This window comes from Eleutherodactylus coqui, chromosome 5 (assembly GCF_035609145.1).
Source record: "Eleutherodactylus coqui strain aEleCoq1 chromosome 5, aEleCoq1.hap1, whole genome shotgun sequence".
Lineage (NCBI taxonomy): Eukaryota > Metazoa > Chordata > Amphibia > Anura > Eleutherodactylidae > Eleutherodactylus > Eleutherodactylus coqui.
In genome coordinates, this window is record NC_089841.1 from 40,231,323 (window position 1) to 40,258,165 (window position 26,843).

At 45.1% G+C, this 26,843-nt stretch overlaps 1 protein-coding gene across 1 annotated transcript in view; it reads right to left on the minus strand.

Moving 5' to 3' along the window:
- Positions 1 to 967: 967 nt before the first annotated feature.
- The window catches only part of LOC136629090 (uncharacterized), a 246,265-nt gene continuing 220,389 nt past the window's right edge, over positions 968 to 26,843 (minus strand). Inside the window, exons 17-21 of the mRNA XM_066605210.1 lie at positions 24,929 to 25,108; positions 24,723 to 24,846; positions 24,576 to 24,640; positions 21,452 to 21,554; positions 968 to 2,611 (exon numbers count right to left, since the gene is read on the minus strand). Of these exons, the coding sequence (XP_066461307.1) occupies positions 1,275 to 2,611; positions 21,452 to 21,554; positions 24,576 to 24,640; positions 24,723 to 24,846; positions 24,929 to 25,108 (1,809 nt within the window). The 3' untranslated portion in view covers positions 968 to 1,274. The remainder of the gene's footprint in view (positions 2,612 to 21,451; positions 21,555 to 24,575; positions 24,641 to 24,722; positions 24,847 to 24,928; positions 25,109 to 26,843) is intronic.

Genomic DNA, 26,843 nt, shown 5'->3' on the forward strand with positions numbered 1-26,843 from the left:
TCTCACAACTACAGATGCGATTGGGCCTCCCTAATAATTCCCTATTTAAATATTTCCAACTCCATCATGCACTTGGAGCCCAATTTGGAGACCTGAACATACCCCTCGCACTGACCCGGCTAGAAGAGCTGGCACAGATGGCCAACATTCTGAAGCCACTCTCCTGTTTTGTAAACAACTGCCTTCTACACAGAATCTACTATACTCCCACCGTTTGTGTACTATGGGCCTAATCCCCAATGCAGACTGCCCAAGATGCTTGATGAGTGTGGACACCATGCATATGGTTTGGGAATGCCATGTTTTGCAGACATATTGGAGAGATGTCCTCAAGTTTATGGAGAGGCAGCTAGGGGCCCCGCACATCATGCATCCTAAAATTTGTCTCTTTGGCCATGTGGAGGACATTCCGGTTGACACAGTAACACATACTTTATATAAATTGCTGTTCTTTTACGCTAAAAAAGTTATACTGCTTAACTGGAAACATCGAAAAAAAACTACTAGGGCTGCTTGGCAGCGTAAAGTGAATGGGGTCATCTCTTTATATAAAGTGACATATATGGCCCAAGGCTGCCACTCCAAATTTGCTAAGATATGGGGCCAGTGAGTTGACTGCCCTTATACTGCATCAGGCGTATCGGACTAGTTTCTTGGCCAAAGGGAAATTGAGGGTTTTTTTTTCTTTTTCTGCTCTATACTATGCGCACGGATATTGAATGTTTGCTGTGATGATGGTCCTGTCATGGGGTAAAACTTTTTTTTCTGTTTTAGTTACTACTATTTCCCAGATTCGGAATCTTGGGTTCTGTTTTTTGGGGGGAAATAAATAAAGGGTATATGTAATTACAAAGGACAGGAGGAATACAAGAGTTCTGCTTATTGAAATTTACCAAACACTGCCGGTATTTCTTTCTATGCATGTCTGTATTGTATAAGAATACCCAATAAACGTTTCTTTTAAAAAAAAAAACTACAGTAAAAATGTCAGGTCACAGGAAACATGTCCCATCTCGCTAAGCCCACCCAATCTTTCTTTAGAAAACTGGAAAGCATTGTGTACAATGAAGAACAGTCACAATTTTTTGTGCACTAACATGTGTGCGATAATGTGTAGCTTTTATTCCAAAAAATTGACTCAAAAGCCTTGATAAATTTCACCCCAAGGATCTATAGTATTTTCCCCTTCTCTTGTATCACATATAACATTACTTTGATTGTGACTGCTTTTTTTCTTGTGCCTGATACATTGAATTGAGCTTAAAACAAAATGGTTACTTCTCTGTGTGAGTTCTTTGATGATTGATAAGGTTTGCTTTTGCAACAAAGGATTTCCCACATTCTGAACATGAAAATGGTCTCTCCCCTGTGTGAATTCTCTGATGTATGACAAGACCTGATTTCAGAGAAAAGCATTTCCCACATTCTGAACATGGAAATGGTTCCTCTCCTGTGTGACTTCTTTGATGTATGACAAGACCTGATTTCTCTCTAAAACATTTCCCACATTCTGAACATGGAAATGGCTTCTCTCCTGTGTGACTTCTCTGATGTATGACAAGACTTGCTTTCACAGAATAGCATTTCCCACATTCTGAACATGAAAATGGCTTCTCCCCTACGTGACTCCTCTGATGTATGACAAGGTTTGATTTCACAGAAAAGCATTTCCCACATTCTGAACATGGAAATGGCTTCTCACCTGTGTGACTTCTCTGATGTACAACAAGGTCCGATTTCTTGGGAAAACATTTCCCACAGTCTGAACATGGAAATGGCTTCTCCCCTCTGTGAATTTTCTGATGTCTGACAAGGTATGATTTCATAGAAAAGCATTTCCCACATTCTGAACATGGAAATGGCTTCTCCACTAAGTGACTTCTTTGATGCATGACAAGGTATGATTTCTCAGAAAAGCATTTGCCACATTCTGAACATGGAAATGGCTTCTCCCCTGTGTGACTTCTCTGATGTATGACAAGGCGTGATTTTTTGGAAAAACATCTCCAGCATTCTGGACATGGAAATGGCTTCTCCCCTGTGTGAGTTCTTTGGTGCTGAAGAAAAGCTGATTTGTAGGTAAAACATTTATCACATTCTGAACATACAATGGGTTTCTTCTTTCTGTGACTTCTCTGATGTCTGATAAGTTGTGATTTCTCTCCAAAACATTTCTCACATTCTAAACATGAAAATGGCTTCTCTCCGGTGTGAATTCTCTGATGTACGACAAGTTGTGATTTTGCTGCAAAACATTTCCCACATTCTGAACATGGAAATGGTTTTTCCCCTGTGTGAGTTCTATGATGTATAACAAGATATGATTTCACTGCAAAACATTTCCCACATTCTGAACATGGAAATGCCTTCCTCCCTGTGCGAGTTCTTGGATGTTCTCCCCTTTTGTAACTTTTCTTCTGCTTATCAGTCTGTGATGAATCAGAAGATGGAACCTGTATATGAGGATCAGATGATGGATCTTTGCTGTGAAGGGCTGAGGGGATATCTGGGATAATGGCAGGCTCTTCATATGTATCTTGTATGATACCACAATCCTCTGTTTTACAATCTGCAATTATCAGACGTTCCTCTGAGCTCCTCGTACCGTCATCTGCCAAGAATAAAAATAATTTTACTGTTTCATATTGAAATAACTTTAAAATTGATATGGATATTTTTAACATTCTATATAAATATTTCATAGCAAATTATACATCACATAGCATTTATTAAATAAGACAGTGGGGGAAAACAGATCACAATCTAACAGAAGACCTTACAGTGAGGATCAGTATATCATGATGTTTGGCCACATGTTGTTCTTTTGCAGTTTTCCCCTTCTTTGGTGAAGCCTCCATCTTCATAGGCTCATGTATCAGTATGTGTCATCATTATTCTAGTAAATGCTCAGTGAAGAATTATAAAGGTTCTTAGAGTCAGTGCTATTAGGTGTTGTCCTTCTCACACAATCACTGACAGTTACATGCAATTTATAACTCCGGGTAGAAGTGGGGAAAAGCTATTTTATTTATTTGAAGTTAAAACAAAATTTAATGATAGAAGGAAAAACTTTAAATAACTTATAATCTGAGTTGGTCAAAAAATGTGCATAAACAAGTCCTAAAAGCTTATGTGATAATCAGGCCTTCTAAATAACTAATTGTGTCTTCCATCAATCATAGGGGGCATCTGGGGTATTCGAAAAAGGGCTTTCAAAAAACTTTGCAGCACCATCCTCCATAGCCTCGGGTTCCTGTTCCTTGCAGATCAGCAAGCTCAAGTTATATAAAAAGAGGATTTTTACCTAACAGTAAAATCCCTTTCTATTAACATTCATTGGGGACACAGGCACTTGCTAAATATTCTGTATTCCAGCAGTAGAAGAGCAAGAGAAACCACGTAAGCTTGTAGATATGATACCTTTTAATCGCTAACAAAAAATACATGACGTAAATGCGAATTTCCGAACCTATGCAGGGTTCTTCTTCAGGTTTATTTCATTTAAGCCTGAAGAAGAACCCTGCGTTGGTTCGGAAACTCGCAAGTACATCATGTATTTTTGTCAGCCATTAAAAGGTACCGTATCTACAAGATTACATGTTTGCTCTTGTTGGGAATAATCGCATTTGACTCTATTGGCTAACACGGTACTAAGGATGAGCGAGTATACTCGATAAGGCACTACTCGTTCGAGTAATGTGCCTTAGACGAGTATCTCCCTGCTCGTCCATAAAGATTCGGGGACCGCTGCGGCTGACAGGTGAGTCGCAGCGGGGAGCAGGGGAGAGCGGGCGGGAGAGAGGGAGAGAGAGATCTCCCCTCCGTTCCTCCTCGCTCTCTCCCGCAGCTCCCCGCGGCGGCCCCCGAATCTTTAAGGACGAGCAGGGAGATACTCGGCTAAGGCACATTACTCGAACAAGTAGTGCCTTAGCGAGTATACTCGCTCATCCTTACACGGTACCAAACTTTTTTCAAGAAAACAGTACATGCTACAACTGCGAATGACATAATAACATGATAAAAAAAATGGGTGAATGCTGTTTCCTTAAAAAAAAAAAAAAAAAAAGCACTATAGGAAAGTATTTTACAGTTAGACAAACATCCTCTTTTCTCAGTTGTTTCATTTGTGGATTCAAGACTATGGGATGTCATAAAGCAGTCCCTGGAGTGGGAAAAAGAATGAGAATTCTCAGGCGAAATACTGAACAACCGCTGCCTGCAAAACCTCAAGACCAAGACCTACATTTGCCGATGCCAAGATGTAGACAGAGGAACAGGTGGTAAAGCTGAGCAGCCAAGGCCTGGAGCTGCACTGCTCATAAGTTACCCAAATCAACGGGTAAATGGAGGTAAAATCATGAAGAGCAGATCTTGACCCTTCAGCCGCTAAGCCCTACGAATGGCTGAGGGAATGCAACTATGCATGGTGGCATTTGACTCTGGAAACACCCTACATCAACCGTGCAGAATAACAAAAAGAGTCTAAGCACATGAAGGAAGATGTGGCTGCCAAATGCACACAATTGGTCCTCCTGTTGTACAGTTTATGTAGCAACACCTCTGTGGGATAGGACGATGGGATAGAGGGACTAAAGGCTGGCAACAGAATTTCTTTGTTAAGGTGGAAGCCAGAAACAACTTTAGCAAGATATGAAGGCACGGAATCACCTTGCCCTGCTGAAAAATAAGGAAGTAGAATGGCAAGAAGGAGCTGCTAACCCAGAGTCCCTCTTGATTGAGGTTATCATAACCTAGAAAGTCACCTAACAGGAAAGGAGTTACAGGGAGATATTCCTCAGAGGCTTTAAGGCAGAAGACTTGAGAGCATCCAATACCAAATTGAGGTCCCAAAGGAACATAGGAAGTGTGTACAGAGGAAGGGTATCTGCATAGTCTTGGTAAAAAATTTTGACACAGGACTCGGCCCATTAGAAAAACAGGACAAAGCAGAAAACTTATTTCAGAGAAATGAGGGCTAAGACTGGAGGAAGGACAAGTTCAGAAGGAGAGAAAACTCTATGGAGGAGGAGACCAGTCTCTCCTCACACCCATGAAATGAGGCTTTCCATGTAGGGTGGTAAATCCAAGATAAAGATTGTTTCATTGCCTTGAGCAATCCTTTTCTGAATGGCCTTTTCAAAAAGCAAACGTGGACCTGTTTTGCCACACATGGATTTGGCTTTTGGATGCAGCACCTGGAGAACTCCGGATTTCACACTTTACCCCTCCAATTGGAATTTGGTCTTTGCTGTGAAGTCCCCAAGCCATTACGTGCAGAAATAGTCTTAGTTGTGGGGCAGCTGATGCTACACAAGTTTGAGGCATGTTATACCTCATACAGGAGGGAGGAATCTTCAATCAGGTTATCAATGCACGCTCCTAACCCGGTCCTGGATCCTGAACCAGTTAGATACAGAAAATCCACATGCATATGGAGCAGCATCCAGGGGTATCTTTCAAAGAGATCTTTATTGTACCCAGAAATAAAAACATTTCGACCATGTACACCTGTGGTCTTTGTCAAGTCCATACAAAACACAGATAACCCCCTCCTTATACATACAAAAACCACACCCCCAGAACCAATGAACATGTACAGTGCATATAAAATTAGACATACCGACAAGACAGCCAGCTTGATTGGTATAGCCAAGTGAGGGATACAGGTGTAACAGCTTACCTCAATCGTCCCTGTTTGAAGGTAATGCAACATTTCGCCTAGTGCTGGCGTCTGCAGTCTCTCTAGGCGCATGCGTGAGGCTTACCTAACCTCTTGTGATCACCATGTATGTCACGTCATCGCTAGATCTATTGCACATGCGCAACTATTCATTTGGAGCCCTGCCTCAGGGCTGACGTCACCCGGGCCAACACAGCCACCCATCGCGTCAATGATCAATTGCGCAGGCCCATTACTGTTATGTCTACTGTATTAACCCCTTACTGTCCGAAGCATAACCGAAACCTATCAGCATATGCAATGGTAATATCGGGCCACCGATTCGATAGAATCAAAGTTTTAACCTGCCTGTACGGTTTGCAGGAATCAATCCTACTGCTGCTGACAGCTTGTATTGCTAAATTTTATCCATTACAGCGACAACACTAAATTTAGTACAGAGATGGAACAAAACTATCTAACATGCAGCGCATATGCCCTATTAACAGGGAAAACATCTCCACTGTTATGTTTTTAGACTCAACCCTTAAATACGATTACTCAATTAGGCCGAAAGTGATATGTATACCACTGATCTAAATACCATCATACATGAGGTGACACCGTCCCTATATTTCTCAGAGTAGACCCGCGCAAAACCGCAGATACATCACAGGCGGAATGTGCTTCAAAAATTAGTTATTAATATCAAACAGGTGAATAAACCACGTGTGTATTGAAAAAACACATACTGAAGATGACAGGACGAAAAATTTTTAACGGCAAAAAACTCAACAGCGAAACTTTGCGGGAATTCTGTTCTCCCTGTATCCACTCCCTCTAGTGCACCAAGGTATGTATCCACCTAGAATCATGTGATTGATCCAGGACAACAGGCACCACTTGGAGGTTTGGGTTTGTTGCCTCGACCAGAGTTGGGGGATTCTGGTCAGCCCAGTGTCTTCGCATACACGGATGACGATGCAGCTGTCTGCATCTCCAATAAGTTTGAATTTGACTTGATTCTATTAAATTTGGAGTTTTTGCAGGAAGAGATCCTAAAAACATCTACCAGCATATTCTCAATGGAACAGTAGATGCATACGTTGCTGTCTGACAGTGAGTGGAGAGCCCAGTCTGAGAGGATAAGAAATGCCACACAGAAGTTTAAGGGCGAAGTGGAATACACTAAGTGTAATAAATGAGTACGGGATGAACAGGACTATCGCTCTGGCTGTGTATACAATTGGCAGAAGAATGTAGGTACCCAACAGGGCCCTTCCATTCCAAGGAGGAATTTTAAGCAAAAGAGACCTCGATGGGGTAAGGCCCGCTTTGGATGGTCCTCGGCTGGGTACGATTTTTTTGGTGGTCTTTGTCCTAAAAAAGAATCACTCATGGAAAGCGCAGGGCTGACTTCCTCGGCTGGGTACGATTCAGCCGAGGAAGTCAGCCCTGCGCTTTCCGTGAGGACCATCTGAACATCCTTTGTTGACCCAGAGAAGGAGAAGAGGAGAAAGGAAACATAATCGGGCGAGGAAGAGATGCACGGAGAGTTCAAACTCACTCGAACACCAGGATGAGGAGATAATGGAAACATCGGTCGTGAATATTTCATCTAAGGTACTGTCGCTAGCCCAAACACGGGCATTGTCCAAAGAACTCTCATTTGTTCCTGTACCTACCATGGATTGGTTTAGGCTAGACATTGACTGTAGATTGTTCTTCAGAAGATTGAGGTTGAAGACGCATTTTCGTGATGTATCTGATGCCAGTAGGCCTGCCACACCACAGCCCAGCCCCCACGATACCTTTACATCAGTGGGTGTTGGCCTGCTTAAGGGCAGTAAATTTCAACCACCAGGTATTGATCGACACATACATCAAGTTGGTGGGTCGAGATATATCTCCACTGAGAGCCCACCAGTTTTGCCAAAAAGCAAAACAGAATTTGAGTAAGGCTGAATGGCATGAGGTGAAGGCTCGGAGTGAAGATGATTACTTGACCATCCGCATGGCGGACAAGGGTGGAGCCATTGTGATAACGGACACTGATTATTACCATTAGGATGTATCAGCACAACTAGCGGATGAGTCAGTGTATGAGTGCCTCTTACAGAACCCCACTAGTATATCTAAGGAGGAGTTGAGAGGGGTGTTAGAAGAGGCGCTCTCTATTGGGTTGATCGATAAACATCTTTTTGATTTTCTTTTACCCACTTTCCCTATTGTGCCGAATTTGTGCATCTTGCCCAAAATTCATAAGAACTTGCGGCGTCCACCGGGGCCGCCCTATAGTATCAGGTAGAGGTTCACTATACAACAATGTATCGCGTTTTTTGGACATGGTGTTACGTCGACATGCGACAGAGGCAACAACATACATTAAGGACACCTCTGATTTCTTGGTTAAGCTACAACTACTGACAATTGATGAGGGGGCAATTCTGGGATCGTTCGATGTCTCTTCATTATATACGATAATTCAACATGAGAGAGGGTTGACTGCTGTAGGTCATTACCTCTCCACTTCAGACCTGTCTAATGGCTGTGTGGAGTTTTATTCTAACTTTGCTCTCCCTGGTACTAACTAATAACTTTTTTCAAAAACAAGGCACAGCGATGGGGGTCGAACATGGCCCCATCCTATGCTTGGAAAGGTTCCATGACTGAATTGACAGAGTTCCACAGGGTGCTCGATAATTTTCTACCAGAATTGAAATTCACGCCGATAGCCTCTGAAGTGTCCATACAGTTTTTGGATGTACTAGTAATTAAGCATGATAAGGGTCTAAAGACAGACCTTTTTTCAAAACCCACTGACCGGAACAATCTTTTACATCATACTAGTTGCCATCCACCCGCCATGATTAAATCCTTGCCCTGGAGCCAAATGCTCAGGGTAAGACGCGTGGTGGATGAGGAGTTCCTTGACCAGCGCCTTGACCTTATGTGTAAAAAATGTATCCAAAAGGGGTTACCCTGGTGACTTGATTGCCCAACAAAAGTCTGGAGCTAAGCAAATGGATCATAAGATTGTATTAATCCCTAAGCCCAAGGCACAAACGAATACACGTATTCTGTTCGTGTCGATGTACGGGCCTTACAGCAATAGAATCAAATGGATTATCAATAAATATTGGTATCTGTTGGCTGGATGCCATCCCGACATTAGGGAATTCACAATCCCTCCCATGATGGCATACAGGCGGGGACGCAACCTTAAAGATCAATTAGTACATACGATGGGGTGAATGGAGACACACGACACCCAGCGGACATTAACTCCTGTAAAGAACAGCAATTTTCATTGTTTAAACTGTGCGGTGTGCAATAATGTCACCAAAGGTGACAGTTTTACACATCCGCGCACTGGGAAGCAATACCCAATTATGGGATGGGTCAGTTATTGGTCCACATATGTCATCTATGTTATTAGTTGCCCATGTGGCCTGCTGTACATGGGTGAAACCACGACTGAAATCCGCAAAAGAATCGCAAACCATAAAAGTAATATCAGGACGCGTAAACTGGAATTACCAATTCCCAATAATTTCAACGATCATGGTCATATGGTGAGTCAACTACGCTTTAGAGTCATCGATGCGGTAAGAGCTAATCGGAGGAATGTAGACAGGGAATGACAACTAAAATTATTAGAAGCCAGGTGGATCTTTGAATTAGATGCACTGTCCCCTAAAGGGTTAAATGTCGAATATAACCCTCTTCTATATTTCCTCTAGATGACTGGGGGAGTGGCAGCGATGGGCCTGAGTGATCTCACAGTACTTGCATAGATTTACATTTATATTTGCATTTTAATTTTTGTGTTGTGTGCTTTTATTCTAGGTGGATACATACCTTGGTGCGCTAGAGGGAGTGGATACAGGGAGAACAGAATTCCAGCAAAGTTTCGCTGATGAGTTTTTTGCTGTTAAAAAATTTTTGTCCTGTTATTTTCAGTATATGTGTTTTTTCAATACACATGTGGTTTATTCACCTGCTTGATATTGATAAACTAATTTTTGAAGCACATTCCGCCTGTGACGTATCTGCGGTTTTGCGCGGGTCTACTCTGAGAAATATAGGGACGGTGTCACCTCAAGTATGATGGTATTTAGATCAGTGGTATACAATAGGGCGTATGCGCTGCATGTTAGATAGTTTTGTTCCATCTCTGTACTAAATTTAGTGTTGTCGCTGTACTGGATAAAATTTAGCAATACAAGCTGTCAGCAGCAGTAGGATTGATTCCTGCAAACCGTACAGGCAGGTTAAAACTTTGATTCTATCGAATCGGTGGCCCAATATTACCATTGCATATGCTGATAGGTGTCGGTTATGCTTCGGACAGTAGGGGGTTAATACAGTAGACATAACAGTAATGGGCCTGCGTAATTGATCATTGACGCGATGGGTGGCTGTGTTGGCCCGGGTGACGTTAGCCCTGAGGCAGGGCTCCAAATGAATAGTCGCGCATGCGCAATGGATCTAGCGATGACGTGACATACGTGGTGCACTGTACATGTTCATTGGTTCTGGGGGGGTGGTTTTTGTATGTATAAGGAGGGGGTTATCTGTGTTTTGTATGGACTTGACAAAGGCTACAGGTGTATGTGGTCGAAACGTCAAAGATCTCTTTGAAAGATACCCCTGGATGCTGCTCCATATGCATGTGGATTATCTGAGGGTGTGAGTACAGATATAACCAGAAGACAAGCTGAGATCAGGGCAGGCAGGGTATACTGAACTTCACTATGAAGTCAGTGGTGGCAGAACAGGTTCAATACGATAAACAGTCTTTATCAGGACTGGCAGCTGTTAGATAGTGTAGTCCAATAAACTTATCCAAGGTCAGGAATGGAGAAGTCAGGATTGTCAGAAACCAGAGTTAGGAAACCGTAAAAATCACACTAATAATTGGCAACAGGCTTCCACATATGGAGGAACCAAATTGCTTAGGCATCCACATTAAGGTGATGCATAGTGTAGCTGGGGCTGACAGGTGTTTGGTCCAGGAATGGTTTAGCAGAGTCTGCTCTTGCCCTTTAAGAATGCTTTTGCCCTATTGGCAGAAACAAGTTATCAAGAACTAGTGACACTCCACTGAATCATCAGCAGCTGAGCAGAGATGGCAGCAGACCGCGAGAGACCTGATTGGAAAGACCGCTCTATCTCAGAACAGAGGTTTCAACATTCATGTCGTTAAAGTTAGCAAAAGGAAATCTGGGTGGAGAAGAGGGCATTGTGACAGAAGATATTACTGAAGCATGTGTCATGAGGCATCTGCGAAGAGGTTGACCATGCCCACATACTAAGAGTGTGGGACTATGAAAATGATTAGAACTCCTTATATTTTGTTATTTTTGAGTAATAATGGCAGGAACAGGGGGAAAAGATAGGGTGGGGGAGAATTGAGTCCATGGAATTACCACAGCATCTATTGTGAACAGTGGGTTACGAGCTATGGACATTAACTGTGGAATTATGTGGTTCAGGCAAGAGGCCGTGAGGTCTATGTCCAGCATACATTAATGCTGGCAAATCAAGAAGATGTCAAGGTGAAGAGACCACTCTACAGCATTGATTTGTTGCCGATGAGGTAGTCTGTGACCCAGTTATCTACCCCAGGAATGTCCACTGCCGAAACTGCTGGGATGTGGTGCTCCACTTAGCACAGGATCCAAGCTGCCTCTTTAGGATCTTATTGGTATTTTATGTATGTCACAGCCATGCCAACTTCTGTTTGGATTTGAACTGGATGCCCCATAATGGCTACTTGCCAATGGGAAAAAGAGAAAAAGATTGCTCTGAGCTTCAGAATGTTGATGGACAGACTTGACTTCTGAAGTGTCCAGCAACCCCTAACCATAAGATGAAGAAACACTACCCCAAGCCCAGGAGATTAGCATCTGTTAGGACCAGTTAGCAGATTGGGAAGAAGGAGCATCCCTGGAGAATCCAGGGGGAGTAGAGCCGCCACCACCACCACAGCGATCATTGCATCTGAGCATGGAGCTGAATGTGAAAGTCAAAAGACAGGAGACCAGTCTTAACTGTATTGAATGGCCCTTTGCTAGGGACTGGCATGGAACTGGGCAAAGGGAACCATTTCCATTGTGGCAACTATATTGCCCAGTATCCTCATATAAAAGCAGAGCAGGTGACAACCATCCTGCTTCAAGGAATGAGCTCTAGACTGAAGAGCATTTCTCTTGTCCACTAGGAGAAGGACATGAACTGATGGTGTGTGGAACAGCATCGCCAAAACAGGTTACATTAGGAAGGTATTATTCACAGAGGCAGAGAAATCCCAAAATATCTTTGCTATAGAAATGCCCTTCACAGTTAGGATTAAAACATGTAAACTTTATTAACGTGTTAAAATAAGAGACACTAGTGTTTTATATATAACTATTGTGACTCGACGCGTTTCTCCGCAAGAAGATAGCGGTTCATCAGGAGTATTGAGTTTGTGATGAACTGGTTCGTTAGTTCATTAAGAGTATAACGTATGTGCTGAAGTGGTTTGTTGAAAAACTGAGCTCAACCATTTGTAAGTGGGATATATACAGAGACCGGTCTGTTCTAAAAAATATATATCCTATGTCAGTATATGTGTCCTAGGGCTAGAGTATGTCAGCTTTGAAATAGGTAGCCAACATGCATTAGCCCGGACCAGATTCAAATTCTTTGAGTACTGGATCACGTATTTGCTACTAGGTATGATCACAAAAGTGAAATGAGGAGAAAAGCCTCTAAAGTAGACTTTGTCTATGAGATATTTAGACAGAGCCCGTATTTCGGTTAGAGTCTTAAGATTAGTATGTAGCCAATCAAGCCTCAAGGTGAGTAAAATGTACGAGCCAGAAGGAAAGTTAAAGCCCGAGAAGCCAATGCGATGAACATGGATTGCTGACAAAAAGCATTCCAAATGGCTAGGGCTTTTCAACACTGTGCTCCACAGGTGGGAGTGCAGTGCTCACAGCTCAAGGTAGATGTTAAAGGATCTTCAATGAACACTGACAAACTACTGGGAGCACACCAAACGAACCAGACTTAAATGTGCTCAATTTAGCTTTTGTATTGACCCAGGACATAGAGATAAATAGTCCATAAGGGTTGTTTTGCAGCTTAATGTATGAGCACAAGAAACATAGTATAAAAGGAGCAGCGCCTCCGGCCTTGATGGTAGGACGGGGCATTAGGAAGGTAAGAGGCAAGACTTCAGTTTGCTGACAATCCTGCCGAAATGAGTGTCTCCATGGCGATCCTTAGACTCTACAAATTCCTCAAGGGTGCTTTTATGAGGATGTCATCCAGGTATGACCACAACTCTACTGGACCTCAGAATCACCATGTTGGTGTTAAAGAAATTTACATTGGTTCTATGGAATGGTTTGTTCTGCTGATCCCTTCAAGGCGTTCAAGGGGGTTATCTTTACCTGTCCATGAGCCTTCAAACAATTGTAATCTTGTACTTTTCTCAGAATTATGTAGACACAAATATGTGCCAATTTATCTCAGAAATGGTATCAGGAAGCAGCTAAAATGCTGAGTATGGAAGAGTTATCCTTTAAATTCTTCTGTTTTAGCAAGATATCAGCAGATGTTAGCCTGTTTATGACAAACTACTATTTTAGATTGGGAAAATGGTTTTGCAGCCAAAATGTATGTAATCATTTATCTTACATATATAATTTTGTATAATCCATCCCATATCTATATGATAGTTACACCTCTTTTTCCTTTTCAATAAAACTACATTAATGGTCAGTTTTACGTCAGAACCTGCTACCATTGACTGCAATTCAGAACTCCTTGTCGCAGTTTCTGTTAAGGGCATAGTCACTTGTGACTTTTACTTATTAATTTTACCTAATTCAGGCGTACTTCTTTAAATATTTCTCTAACATTCGACACAATGATTTCCGTGATCTCCATCACAAAATAGGTAAAAAACTGAACAACCGGTTGAAAAAAATCCCTGGCGTTGAAAGCAACTTTCCCCAACAATGTCAGCTGGCATACCTCATGTATTTAGCGCACCGTGGACAGTAGGAAATCATACTAAGCCCAGTGTCGCAAAAGCCTAGCTTAGTAAATCACCCCCAATAGTGTGAGGCTGAGTGTGTATGTGTGTAGGAGGTTGAGAGCTTTGCTCACAGTTAGTGAATGTGTATGACCAGCTTAGAGGGGATTTCCATCCTAAGGGTGCGGGCAGACGAGTGCATAAACGGCGCGTTTTTGCGACCAAACGTATATACGTGACCATCTGAGGCAATGGTTTCGAATGTATTCGTTCACATGGGCGATTTTACGGCGCGTAAAAACGGCAATTCGAAAAAAAACGGAACATATGCGACCGAAATACGCGCCAACGCATATTCGATCGCCGAAAAGACCGTTTGCAAAGTAGGAACAAACGAAAATACGCTTTCTAGCTCTGGTCGTGATCGGTGAAAAACGATCGCTCGGGCGATTATACGTTGCGCTCGTGCGAACGTAAATACACCTACGCTCGTCTGCCCGCACCCTAACTGTGGTTGACTACCCCACATGATGCCCTTAGGCTATGGTCCTGTCCTCCATACTGGCTGAGAAGGTGGTCAACGCCTTAACAGCCATATTTTCGCATGTAGGATTTCCTAGGGAGATGCTGACAGATCAGGGGCCCCAGATCATGTCCAGCCTCATGCGGTGTCTTTGTGCGAGAATACAGGTGCAACATCTGCTAGCCAGCCCGTACCACCCCCAGACCAATGGCCTGTGTCAGCAATTCAATGGTACCCTGAAGCAGATGCTGAAGATGTTAATCAAGACACACAGACGCAACTGGGAGCGTTACCTCCCTCACCTGCTATTTGCCTACAGAGAGATACCTCAGGCCCCAATGGGGTTGTCACTCTTAAAGGGGTTGTCCCGCGAAAGCAAGTGGGTCTATACACTTCTGTATGGCCATATTAATGCACTTTGTAATGTACATTGTGCATTAATTATGAGCCATACAGAAGTTATCAAAAGTTATTCACTTACCTGCTCCGTTGCTAGCGTCCTCGTCTCCATGGTTGCCGTCTAATTTTCGCCGTCTAATGGCCAAATTAGACGCGCTTGCGCAGTCCGGGTCTTCTTCTCTTCTCAATGGGGCTCCGTGTAGCTCCGCCCCGTCACATGCCGATTCCAGCCAATCAGGAGGCTGGAATCGGCAATGGACCGCACAGAAGAGCTGCGGTCCACGGAGGTAGAAGATCCCGGCGGCCATCTTCAACCGGTAAGTAAGAAGTCACCGGAGCGCGGGGATTCAGGTAAGCGCTGTGCGGTGTTCTTTTTTAACCCCTGCATCGGGGTTGTCTCGCGCCGAACGGGGGGGGGGGTTGAAAAAAAAAAAAAAAAACCTGTTTCGGCGCGGGACAACCCCTTTAAGCTCCTGTACAGGAGGCAGGTATGGGGAAACCCTGACTCTAGTAGGCGAAGCCTGGGAAGAAGAAATGTCCACCTCTAGTGTGTCTGTTACCATGCAGGGCGGCGCAGGGTCCCGCAGCCAGCGCGCTCCACCCCGGCGTCGGCTCCGGCGTCCTGGAGCCCTGACGTCAGGGCCCTCCCGGCGACGTGGAACGGCTAGTGTGCGGCGGCGTGGGCATGTCCGCCCGTAGGGTGCCGCCCGCACTCCCTCACCTCTCTTCTGCTGTAGTGGGGGAGCTGGCTCCTCCCACTCTCCGCCCCAGGGCGGAGTCTTTCGTTTATAAGGCTGGCAGTGACCTGAGCTCACGGCCAGTTATTTGGTTCTGTTAGCCTCTAGTCAGGTCTGTCTCAGTCTGCTCTAGTTGTTAGTCAGTGTCCTTCCAGTTTGTCTGTGAGCTCCATCTCCAGCGTTACTCTGCCCTGTAAGTTCTGTTGGTCTGTTCCACCTGCCTCTTCTGTCGGCACTCTGTCCCCTGTTAGTTAAGTTCCATCTAGGTAGTCGCCAGGTCCCTAGCCAGAGCAGAGACCGCCGCCCAGTTGTCCGCCTGGGGTTAGCCAGGGCCGAGGCAAGTAGGCAGGGACAGAGGGGTGTGGGAAGTTCAGGGCACCCCACCTGGCGCTTGGGGGGCAGAGTGCCGTAACATAATAACTGGCCCTTTAAACTGTTTTTTTCCATGGAGGCGATCAGCGCCCTCACAAACCAGCTGCAAGCCCTGGTGCCGGTGATCCAGGATTTGTCAGCTCGCATGGTGGCCCAGGAGCAGTGGGCATTGTCGCAGGGGCGGGACGCCTCAACCAGTCCCGAACCCAAGTGCCCTCTTCCCGAGGTGTTCTCTGGGGAGAGGAACAAGTTTTTTGTTTTTCAACAGGCGTGTCGGTTGTTTTTTCTGATGCATCCTCGTTCCTGCGGGTCGGAGGCCCAGAGGGTTGGGCTTATAATGTCCCTGCTGCGGGGCTTTTTCCCTTCCAGAGGGTTCCCCCGGCCTGCAGTCGGTGGACTCCTTTTTCCAGGAACTCGGGGGTATCTTCGATGAACCGGACCGAGTGGGGTTGGCGGTTTCTCGGCTGTTGGCGTTGCATCAGGGGTCGCTCTGTGTGGAGGATTATTGCTCCAATTTCAGACGCTATGCGGGTGATACTGCATGGAACGATAGCGCCCTGAAAGACGTTTTTCTGCAGGGCCTCTCGGACGCGGTTAAAGAACTACCGATTTCCCATCCCGTTCCCGGGTCCTTAAAGGAGGCTATGGAGCTAGCGGTGAAGGCAGATAGGAGGCTCAGGGCTGGGAAGCAAGATAGCCAAGCCCGCAGGGTCAGGGAGGTCATTTGTCCTGTTCCCTCCTCTTCTGACCAGTCTCTGTTCCCGAGCCTATGGAACTGGACCCGCTGGACCCCAAGGAGCGACGCCGGATTCGTTTATTGCATCACCTCTGCCTCTACTGTGGGAAACCTGGACATTGGGTGATAACCTGCCCCCTGAGGCCTCAGCGCCCACAATCTGAATCGGCAGAAAGACTCCAAGTCCTAGGCGATTGCAGGGAGGATCGCCTAGGACCACAGGTACGTCCTAGACTGACCCAGTGGGGACCATCCTGCCATAGCCATCTTGCTCCCCTTCCACTTTGCTCAGTTGATACCGCGCTCTGTCCCCGTGATCTGACTTCCCTTCCTACCCCGTCTGCCTGTCCTGCTGCTGATGTCGCCACTGATGTGCTGCAGGGGGGATGGAAGGAAGTGCAAAAGAATCTAGAAGTGGTGGGGTCCCGTATGCAGTTGCGTAGTGGGAAGAGTCTGTTTGTATCTGAGCCGTACAGGGTGGGACAGAAGGTGTACCGGTCCTCTGGAAATCTCAAAAGGAGGGTTCGCAGGGTGCTCCATAAGCCCTTATTGAAACCTTGTGTCCCTTCGGTGATTTAAGTTCCATCTAGGTAGTCGCCAGGTCCCTAGCCAGAGCAGGGACCGCCGCCCAGTTGTCCGCCTGGGGTTAGCCAGGGCCGAGGCAAGTAGGCAGGGACAGTGGGGTGCGGGAAGTTCAGGGCACCCCACCTGGCGCTCGGGGGGCAGAGTGCCGTAACAGTGTCCATCATTGACTATGTCGGGTGGCTGCGCAATAAGATGCAAGCATTGACGCAGCTCGCACGCAAGAATATGAAGGAGGCCCAAGCCAGCCAGTAGCAATGGTATGAATGTAACGCCAGAGAGAGAGAGAGAATACCAAGTGGGTCGGAAGATGTGGGTCTTAGTCTCACTGACCGAGAACAAGCTTCAGGCTGCTTGGGAAGGCCCATATATCGTTCACCAGTGGCTCAATGCTGGGAACTACGTGGTCACAAACAAGTATACTTGAAGGAAGCAGAGAGTCTTCCATGTCAACATGATGAAAGCTCATCATGAATTGGGGGCCTGCGTCCTGCCAGTATGCAGTCTAACCGAGGATGGTGAGGCAGAGGTCTTGATAGATCTGCTGGCCACAGCCCAGAGCAGCGGAACCATTGAAGATGCTTAGTTCAATCCCCAGCTGTCCAGGAAGGCCCTGCTCTCTTTCCTACGCACCTTCACAGGAAAACCAAAGAGGTCCCAGTTGGCAGTCCACCGGGTGGACACTGGGAACCATTCCCTTATGAGGTAGTCTGCCTATCAGGTATCCCTAGAAGTGCAGGTGGATATGAAGCTGGAGATCGATGAGATGCTATGCCTGGGCGTCATTCAGATATCCAAGAGGGCATTTGCCTCCTTTGTAGTCCTGGTGCTCAAAGAGGACCTGACGACCCTGTTCTTTGTGGAGTACATGTTGAATGCAATCACGGTGTCTGACGCTTATGTTATAAAAATCTAGTTGTTCACAGGGACAGTCTTTTGAAGTTTCAACCACCCTCACCCATCCAAAAGGGTGAGGTGTGATATAGGGCAGCCCAAAAATCGTCACCCATCTTGCTGTGTCACTCCATCACTATTCAGGTTCCAGGAAAAGCTGGGTAGCCAGACAGCTGCCATTCTGCTATTTCCAGTTCCCACAGAAATCACCTGCATTCCTTAACCCTCCCCTATTGTGTTGGAAATGTTAATGTCCCTAGGCTGAAGGAGCAGATGTCCTTCTCATACAAAAAGGGGTAGTGATGAGAATGTGCTAATTTGTATATGGCCTTGGCTGTCTTTTGAAGCAAGAGACAAACTGACACCATAGAGAAAATCCATAATGGGCATTGTGGATCCCTGGAAGGTCTTAGAGCAATAGTGTTTATATTTTTATGCCCAGGAAGGAGGGGAGGTGGGGGGTAAGGCGAACCTAACACATCCACTCCCATCATTATGCGACCCTCAGAGCCCACCAAATGGCCTATATGCGTAATAGTTTATCAGCTGCATATTGTGTTTGGTACCACTAGATAGCTGGGGTTATGCTATGCAGCATGGCAGCCATAATTTTCCCATGGGAGCGCCTCTTGGGGAAATATGTCCAAAAAATTAAAAAGGGTTTCCATCAAAGTGCGCTACGCATATATTCAACCCACCCCATGATGATGTTAAAAGGAGGCCAGAGGAGGTGTGGTCCGAAGAGATCTTAAAGCAGAGAGGATCCATCTCTCATTTGTTAGACCTTTGAGATTCGCTTTAGTGAAGGGCAGCACATTGTTCCTGTGACCTCGCACTACCAGGACTTGGAACAACCCCCAGCCTGGTATCTTTCTGGTAATTTATCCATTTATTTTTACTACTGTTTGTGTGTGTGCATGCCTGTATACCCTTATACGCCCGCGTAACCTATTTGTATGTCCTGTGTAATATATATATATATATATATATATATATATATATATATATATATATATCACACACACACACTATATATTATACTAGCTGATATACCCGGCTTCGCCCGAGTTAATTTGGTACTGGTGTTTATCTGGTGTTCACACGGAAAATCTTATGAAGTCGTGGTTACTTTAGAGATACCGAGGAAAAACATATGTTAACCATTTTGCATAGTTCTCTGCGTTACCCAGGAAACACCACGTGGAGGTAACCATGCGACGTTTCCTTCATATAAAATGACTTCAGGAAGTGAGAGAATTAGATTTCGTACATAAAATTTGGACACTAATTCTTTTGCGCTTAGAATTGAATAATCGAGTTGGGACCCATTAACTTTTCATATTTATGACACAATCAATGCTTGTGCCAAATTTCATGTTTCTATGACATTGGGAAGTGAGAGATTTAGATTATGTACGTAAAATTTGGACGCTAATTCTTTTGCGCATAGAATTGAATAATGGAGTTGGGACCCATTAGCTTTTCCTATTTATGACAATCAATGCTCGTGCCAAATTTCATGTTTCTATGACACCGGAAAGTGAGAAAATTACATTCCGCACGTAAAATTTGGACGCTAATTCTTTTGCGCATAGAATTGAATAATCGAGTTGGGACCCATTAGCTTTTCCTATTTATGACATAATCAATGCTTGTGCCAAATTTCCCGTTTCTATGACACCGGAAAGTGAGAAAATTAGATTCCGTACGTAAAATTTGGACGCTAATTTTTTGCGCATAGAATTGAATAATGGAGTTGGGACCCATTAGCTTTTACTATTTATGACATAATCAATGCTCGTGCCAAATTTCCCGTTTCTATGACACCGGAAAGTGAGAAAATTACATTCCGCACGTAAAATTTGGACGCTAATTCTTTTGCGCATAGAATTGAATAATCGAGTTGGGACCCATTAGCTTTTCCTATTTATGACATAATCAATGCTTGTGCCAAATTTCCCGTTTCTATGACACCGGAAAGTGAGAAAATTAGATTCCGTACGTAAAATTTGGACGCTAATTTTTTGCGCATAGAATTGAATAATGGAGTTGGGACCCATTAGCTTTTACTATTTATGACATAATCAATGCTCGTGCCAAATTTCCCGTTTCTATGACACCGGAAAGTGAGAAAATTACATTCCGCACGTAAAATTTGGAGGTAATTCTTTTGCGCATAGAATTGAATAATCGAGTTGGGACCCATTAGCTTTGCCTACTTATGACATAATCAATGCTCGTGCCAAATTTCACGTTTCTATGACACCGGAAAGTGAGAAAATTACATTCCGCGCGTAAAATTTCGACGCCAATTCTTTTGCGCTAGAATTGAATAATCGAGTTGGGACCCATTAGCTTTTCCTATGTATGACATAATCAATGCTCGTGCCAAATTTTATGTCTCTATGACACCGGAAAGTGAAAAAATTACATTTCGCATGTAAAATTTGGACGCTAATTCTTTTGCGCATAGAATTGAATAATCGAACAGTCAGTCAGTCAGTGAGTCAGTGAAGGCTTTCAGCTTTATATATATAGATTTGCACTGCTAGTCTTTTTTTAGACTAAATCTGCAATTTATTAGTTAAGCCTTGTCCATTTTAAAACAAATCATACTCCGAAGAGATTGTGGTGATAATCAAACCTGGTGTCCAGCTAGCCTGAAGAATAAGCTGGTGGTGGCAGCGTGTGTGGGTGGCATTGTAAAGTGCGGGAGTGCATTAGACTGGATCAGGGGAAATTGTGCTTTCAATCTGCATGGGCATGACACCGTGAAAGATGGTGACTCCACACTTGCTAACCTGCTAGACCAATCGGACTCTCCTGTGACAAATTGGATGCAACGGTTAGAGTGATCATCTCTCCCCTCTACTCTCCGTGACAGTGATATTAAACTATTATCTTTGCGTGTAAACACTCATTTGAAAGCAAAAAAGTAATTGAGTCATTCGTTCAAATGACAATCGTTGCATGCAATTGGGCCTTAAATGTTACATTGGTCATACACATGAGATAAAGTTTGTCCAGAATGGTTCCAAATAATTGCATGTCTGATCATTCATATGAACAGTTCGATCATCAGCATGTCAGATTAAACTGGCAGAGGTCTTGTGCAAAGTGACAAATGATAAGCTGCATGTGTCTGGTCATGCCACACATGTATATTTTGCGAAGAACAGATGAAAAAAATCCAACCTGACAGATGACATTTGGCAGACAGTCTTTTATCGGCCATCATGAAAGATCATTTGTATGTAATTCTTGGAATGATGGTCAGCCAAAATGGTCAAATTACTACAGGCCAGCAGTCATAGTGCCCTGATGACTGGGGGCCTGCAATCTCATATATCTACTTCCACTAACAGGCTTACAGGATGAACCAGCTGGGAGGACGGGGCCCGGACTTTAGGATCTGTCATCCCCAATAATCCCACAGACCACAGAATAAGATATCTGCAGCCGCTGACTGAGGAGAATCTGTGACTCCTCTCTGCTGTATTTAGTGGTTACTACTCACCTGGGCGGTTACCTGTAGGAATCTCCTCTTTACACCGCTGATCGCCCCTCACATTTGTCTCTGTAGTATTAATATCGGTCAGATCTTCATCCTGATACAAAAGCTGTGAGACAAATATTGTAAAAGTCAGCAGACGGTTGGAGAAGTCATGTGGAAGGTTTTACATGACAAGAAAAGATCATTAATCATCATGATGACCACAAACGACCTGACAGGAGTAGTTATCTAAGCCACATTGCTGCAGGTCTAGAAGCTTGATATAGATATTAGATGGTGGCTCAATGACCGCTCAGGAACCCTCTTGAACACCGTTATTCATAAGACGAGATAAACTCTAGCTGGGTGTAAATCTAGTACCACACATAGTACCAGATAATCTCTGTGCAAGTACTGTTTCCAGTATGTGAGGTACCACAGGTCTCAGTAGGCCCAGAATCACGTTGAGGTTGAACAGCAGCAATGTCTGGCCATTCGCCCTCCTGAGTAGGGGTAGATCGGAGAGTAATACTGCTCCGTCGACCTGCAGGAGGAGGAGGAGCCGTGGCGCCTAGGAATGGGGCACATAGCCATTGGGGGGAGCAATAGCTGTGCAAGGAGGGGACAGCAGGCCTCCCATCTTCCAGCCACAGCCCCTGTCAAACAGGACCCCCCGCGTGCAAGTGGTCCGGCAGGTGGGCAGCGGCAAAAGAACACAATACAACGCACGGCGGCCAATACATACATGCCCATGGCTGCACAAACGCAGCCATGTGACCCCATGCAGAACACGCACGGCTACACATAAAATACTGCACAGCAGCTACCCAGCACCGTGGCTGGACTACACCTTAAAGCTGCACAGCAGCTGGGCTTCACCTCAAGGCCGCACAGCGGCTCCACATTAAAACCGCATGGTGACTCGCAGGTATGCCGCACAGCGGCGGTAATCAGTCTTCCTGGATACATCAGACATGCAGGACAATGACACTGTTCACACCAGGATATACTAGAAGTATGACAAGATGCAGACGTATGACACAGTTCACACAGAACAGAATCTGCACAGAAATGCAGAAGTTCACATGCAGGAACACAGGACTGCTCAAGAGGAAAACCAGCAAACACTGACAAGTAGTTGGTGCAGACTTTGGGAATTGGCTGACTGAAGCACTGCACCAAGCCAGCATAATCAACCACACCTGTAAAGCTGAGCCGCTAAGAAACCACAGATCCCAGCAGCAAGCTCTACCATGGCCCCAAGGCGGCCAGTGTAGGCATAGCACAAGCCACATGGTGAAAAATACCCGCATGCGACAAATACACAGCCTATCAGACAGCTTGACACAAGAGGGGACTCCTGTACAGTGGCAGGGCAGCAGGGGAAGCTATTTTCTTACCTGCTCCTTTTTACTCACCTATCTTCTTTCTTCCTTCCTTCCCCAGACTAGCTCCCAATACCCCAACAGGGAGGGGAGAGGCGGCTTTCCCGGGGGACCTATGGCTGGCAGGTATCAAACTGGACCTCAGCCATGCCACGTTTTCTTCTCCAGGTAAGGCAGACAACGGACAGCAATGTCTGGCCGTTCGCCCTCCTGCGTAATACTGCTCTGTTGACCTGCATTAGCTTCTTGGAGAAGGGCACACAATTGCCACCCGCCCTCCTCATGGGGAACAGGTAGCAAGCTGCCTGGGCTGTCCCCACATCCCGTAGTTTTGAATACCTTCATTGAAGAGGTCTGCCTCCTTATAGACACTAAGCTAAAAACTGATTAGCTGAGTACCTGCAGAGGGTATATAGCAAGCGGGAGGAGCCAATTCGTTTGTCTGCTTAGTGTCCACCTCCAGTTAGCAGGTGCTATATACCCAAGGTCAAAGCTGTGTCCCCCAATGATACAGACAAGAAACTATTATTAGTATGACTATATATGGGAAGTATTTCAAAAATGATATATAAGCATATTATGTAAGAACTTTAAAATATCCTCCGGCACGTATAGAGTCTGCTAAAAGGAGGGAGGAATTCTAACAAGCCTAATTTTTAAGGGACATTAGCTGTTTTTAGAACAACATTTTAAATGTGTGTTCAAGCAATGGTATGTCAAATGTGATCACGACCATTGTGTCGGTGGAAACGCATTATCTGTAAAGCCTGATGCCTGCTGCTTTTAAAGAATAAAGTATTTTTCACACCTTAGAACCAACACTTTGTTCCACTTCCTGCTTAGAAATACCGGATGGACTGCCAACATGTCTAAAGCTCCGTATGTTTTTACGCTGGTGGTCTCTCCATTGAAGACTAGATGAGCGTTTGTTTTTAACGGGTCAACCTTGAGCCTGCTACCTGACCCAAGCCGGGATTGAACCCACAGCTTTCAGGTCACAAGTTTAGGACTGCATTTCTGCTGCCTTAACACTGCACCATACGTGGCAGCAGAAATGTAAAAAAGGTAGTACATGTAATGGGCACTGTGAGACCAAATGTTCTTCAGCCAAGCGCCTGGAAATGGTTCCGACAGACACAGAAGTCTGTAAAGATGGAGCCACCTGTATCTGGATACCGGACAACAAAACAGTAGAAGCTACTTATGCTTGCTGGATGATCAAACAGTCCTCTCTATTTTCTATTTGTGATCTGTTGAGGGCATCCTGAGCCCAGTCACCTTGTGTGCATCCTTACATATTCACTGGTCCCAACAGTCTGGTCAGAAAGGCCAGGTTGGCTGGAAATTTCCCGATACAACCATCCAGCTTCTGGGATTTCAATAATGAGCCACCTCTCAAACTCTGTTAACTGTGCGAAATCTCTTTGATATCAGTGTAGAGGCGTCCAGTGGTCAACAAGCTCTACACAAGTGGAGAAAAAGGTCACTACACACAAGAGGTCCACTACACATAAGGAACCTCAGAGAGCCTTTTTATAAGTCAAGAGTGAAACCACTTTTAGGGCCTCAAGTGAGAAGACGGATCATTTAATCATGCCAGAAATCTAGTCATTTGTATATCTGCCTGAGATGTATGCCGGGATTTGCAGAAACATGACAACTTCTTTTAGGGGCGGGATGTTTTTTTTTTTTACAAAGAGTGTATAAGACTGAAGACAAGAGCTTCACAGTCTTCTACAGATCAGAGGGACATCTCCATCTACCTGATGGTCCTGTGGAAGAGGAGGATGGGGACATCTCCCTGGTGGGCTTCTCTTACTGGATGGAACTGCAGGAAACACAGACAGACACTGAAGTCATTCTTTACATACCGATAATAAAGTCCCCGTGTAGTTAGTCCTGTCTATTACCTGGTGATGGGAGCGGCTGGCGGGTCTCCATCATGGCCTCCTTGTACAGATCCTTGTGTGCTTCTAAATACTCCCACTCCTCCATGGAGAAATAGACAGCGACATCGTGACACCTTATAGGAACCTGACAACACAATATACAGTCATTACCCAAAAGCCTCCAGTGCTGTTGCTGTATGATGTCCCAGCATTCCCTGCAGCGTCACCTCTCCAGTCAGCAACTCAATCATCTTGTTGGTGAGTTCTAGCATCTTCTGTACATTGATGTCCTCGTGTATCAGGGGGTGAGGTGGGGGCCCTGTGACTGGGCTCAGGGGTCTTCCCCATCCTTCACACACAGGGTCTCGACAGCCATCACTGGAGGTCTTCTTCACTACTGTGTAATCCTGTATATGGGAAGACAGTAATAAATATCACTATAGACATTTCTAGAGTTTATCCCCTCTCCAGTCATTATCTGTCATTACCATAGACAAGAATGATGTAATGTGCCATCATCAGAATCTCTTCCTCTCTTGTGACATCATCTGTTATTACCACAGATGAGAATGAGGTAATGCGCATCATCAGAATCTCTTCCTCTCTGGTGACATCATCTGTTATTACCATAGATAAGGATGATGTAATGTGATATAATCAAAATCTCTCCCTCTCCAGTCATGTCATCTGTTATTATTGTTAGAGATAAGAGGATTTTTTACTCATTGTAAAATCTTTCTTATCTTGTCATTGGGGGACACAGCAAAGACCATGGGATATAGCTACTGCCACTAGGCGGCGACACTAAGCACAAAAGTGTTATCTCCGCACACTGGCTATATCCCCTCCTGCCGACACCAGGCTAATCAGTTTGTATTCCAGCAGTAGGAGCGGCCACGCGGGATAGGAGAGACAACAATAGTTAGCAATATGACACAAAGATTATAGCTGTAACGAAAACACAGCACCATGTGCAACTTACAGAACCAGGGTCCATGTCAGGACAAAAAATGGTGTCATATAAATAAGTGGTGGTAGCGGTGTCCCCCAAATGACAAGGCGAGAAAGAGATTTTACAATGAGTAAAAAATCCTCTTTTCCGCCTCGTGTCATTGCAGGACACAGCAAAGACCGTGAGACGTTTCAAAGCAATCCCCGGGGGAGGGAAAAGGAAAATCCTAAATGCATGCTGTCAGTTTACAGCCGTCTGTAAAACCTTCCGACATAGCGAAGCGTTGAGTGACGCAAAAGTGTGAATTTGGTAGAACTTAGAAAAAGTTAGTAGAGTAACGACCAAGTAGCCGCCCTACACACTTGCAAAGCAGAGGCACCATGGCAAACCGTCCATGAGGCCCCCACTGCCCTGGCAGAGTGTGCCGTCACCCGAAACGGTGGTGTCTTACTCTTAGCCTGGTAGGACTCAACCACCGCCGAGCGAATCTAGCGTGAGATGGAAACTTTGGAGGCCGCAAGACCATGTTTTGGACCTTCGGGTATCACGAATAGAGAATCAGAGCGTCAGAATGATGAGGTCTCTTCCAAATAGACCTTCAGCCCTCGCACTAGGTCTAAAGTGTGCAGATCCCGTCCTCTTTGGTGGACTGCCGCTGAACAGAATGCTGGCAGAACAATATCCTCATTAATATGGAAGGCCAACCCCGCCTTGGGGAGGAAAGAAGGTACCAGACGCAATACAACCTTATCCTGGTGGAACACCGTAAAGGGTGACTTCACTGACAGTGCTGCAATCTCAGAGACCCTTCGGAGGGAAGTAACCACCACCAGAAAAATAACCACCATGGTATCTCCGCCAATTGTTTAAGAGGATGAGCCTGCAGGGCTTCCAGAACCAGGCTGAAATCTTAAGGTGGCACCGGGGAGCGAAACGGGCATGCGGTATGAGCGACTCCCTGCATGAAGGTGCACACGGCCGACCTGTCTGCCAAGGGGCGCTGGAAAAGGATACACAAAGCTGAAATCCGTCCCTTGAGGGCACTGAGGTTGAGCCCAATGTCCAGCCCATCTTGGAGGAAGGACAGGAGGCGGGAGGCAGGCCAAAGAAAAACGCAAGGTGAAAAACCCCTCTACTCACACCAAATCATTGTTTGGATAAACGGGTCCGAAATATGCCGTGCCTTCAAA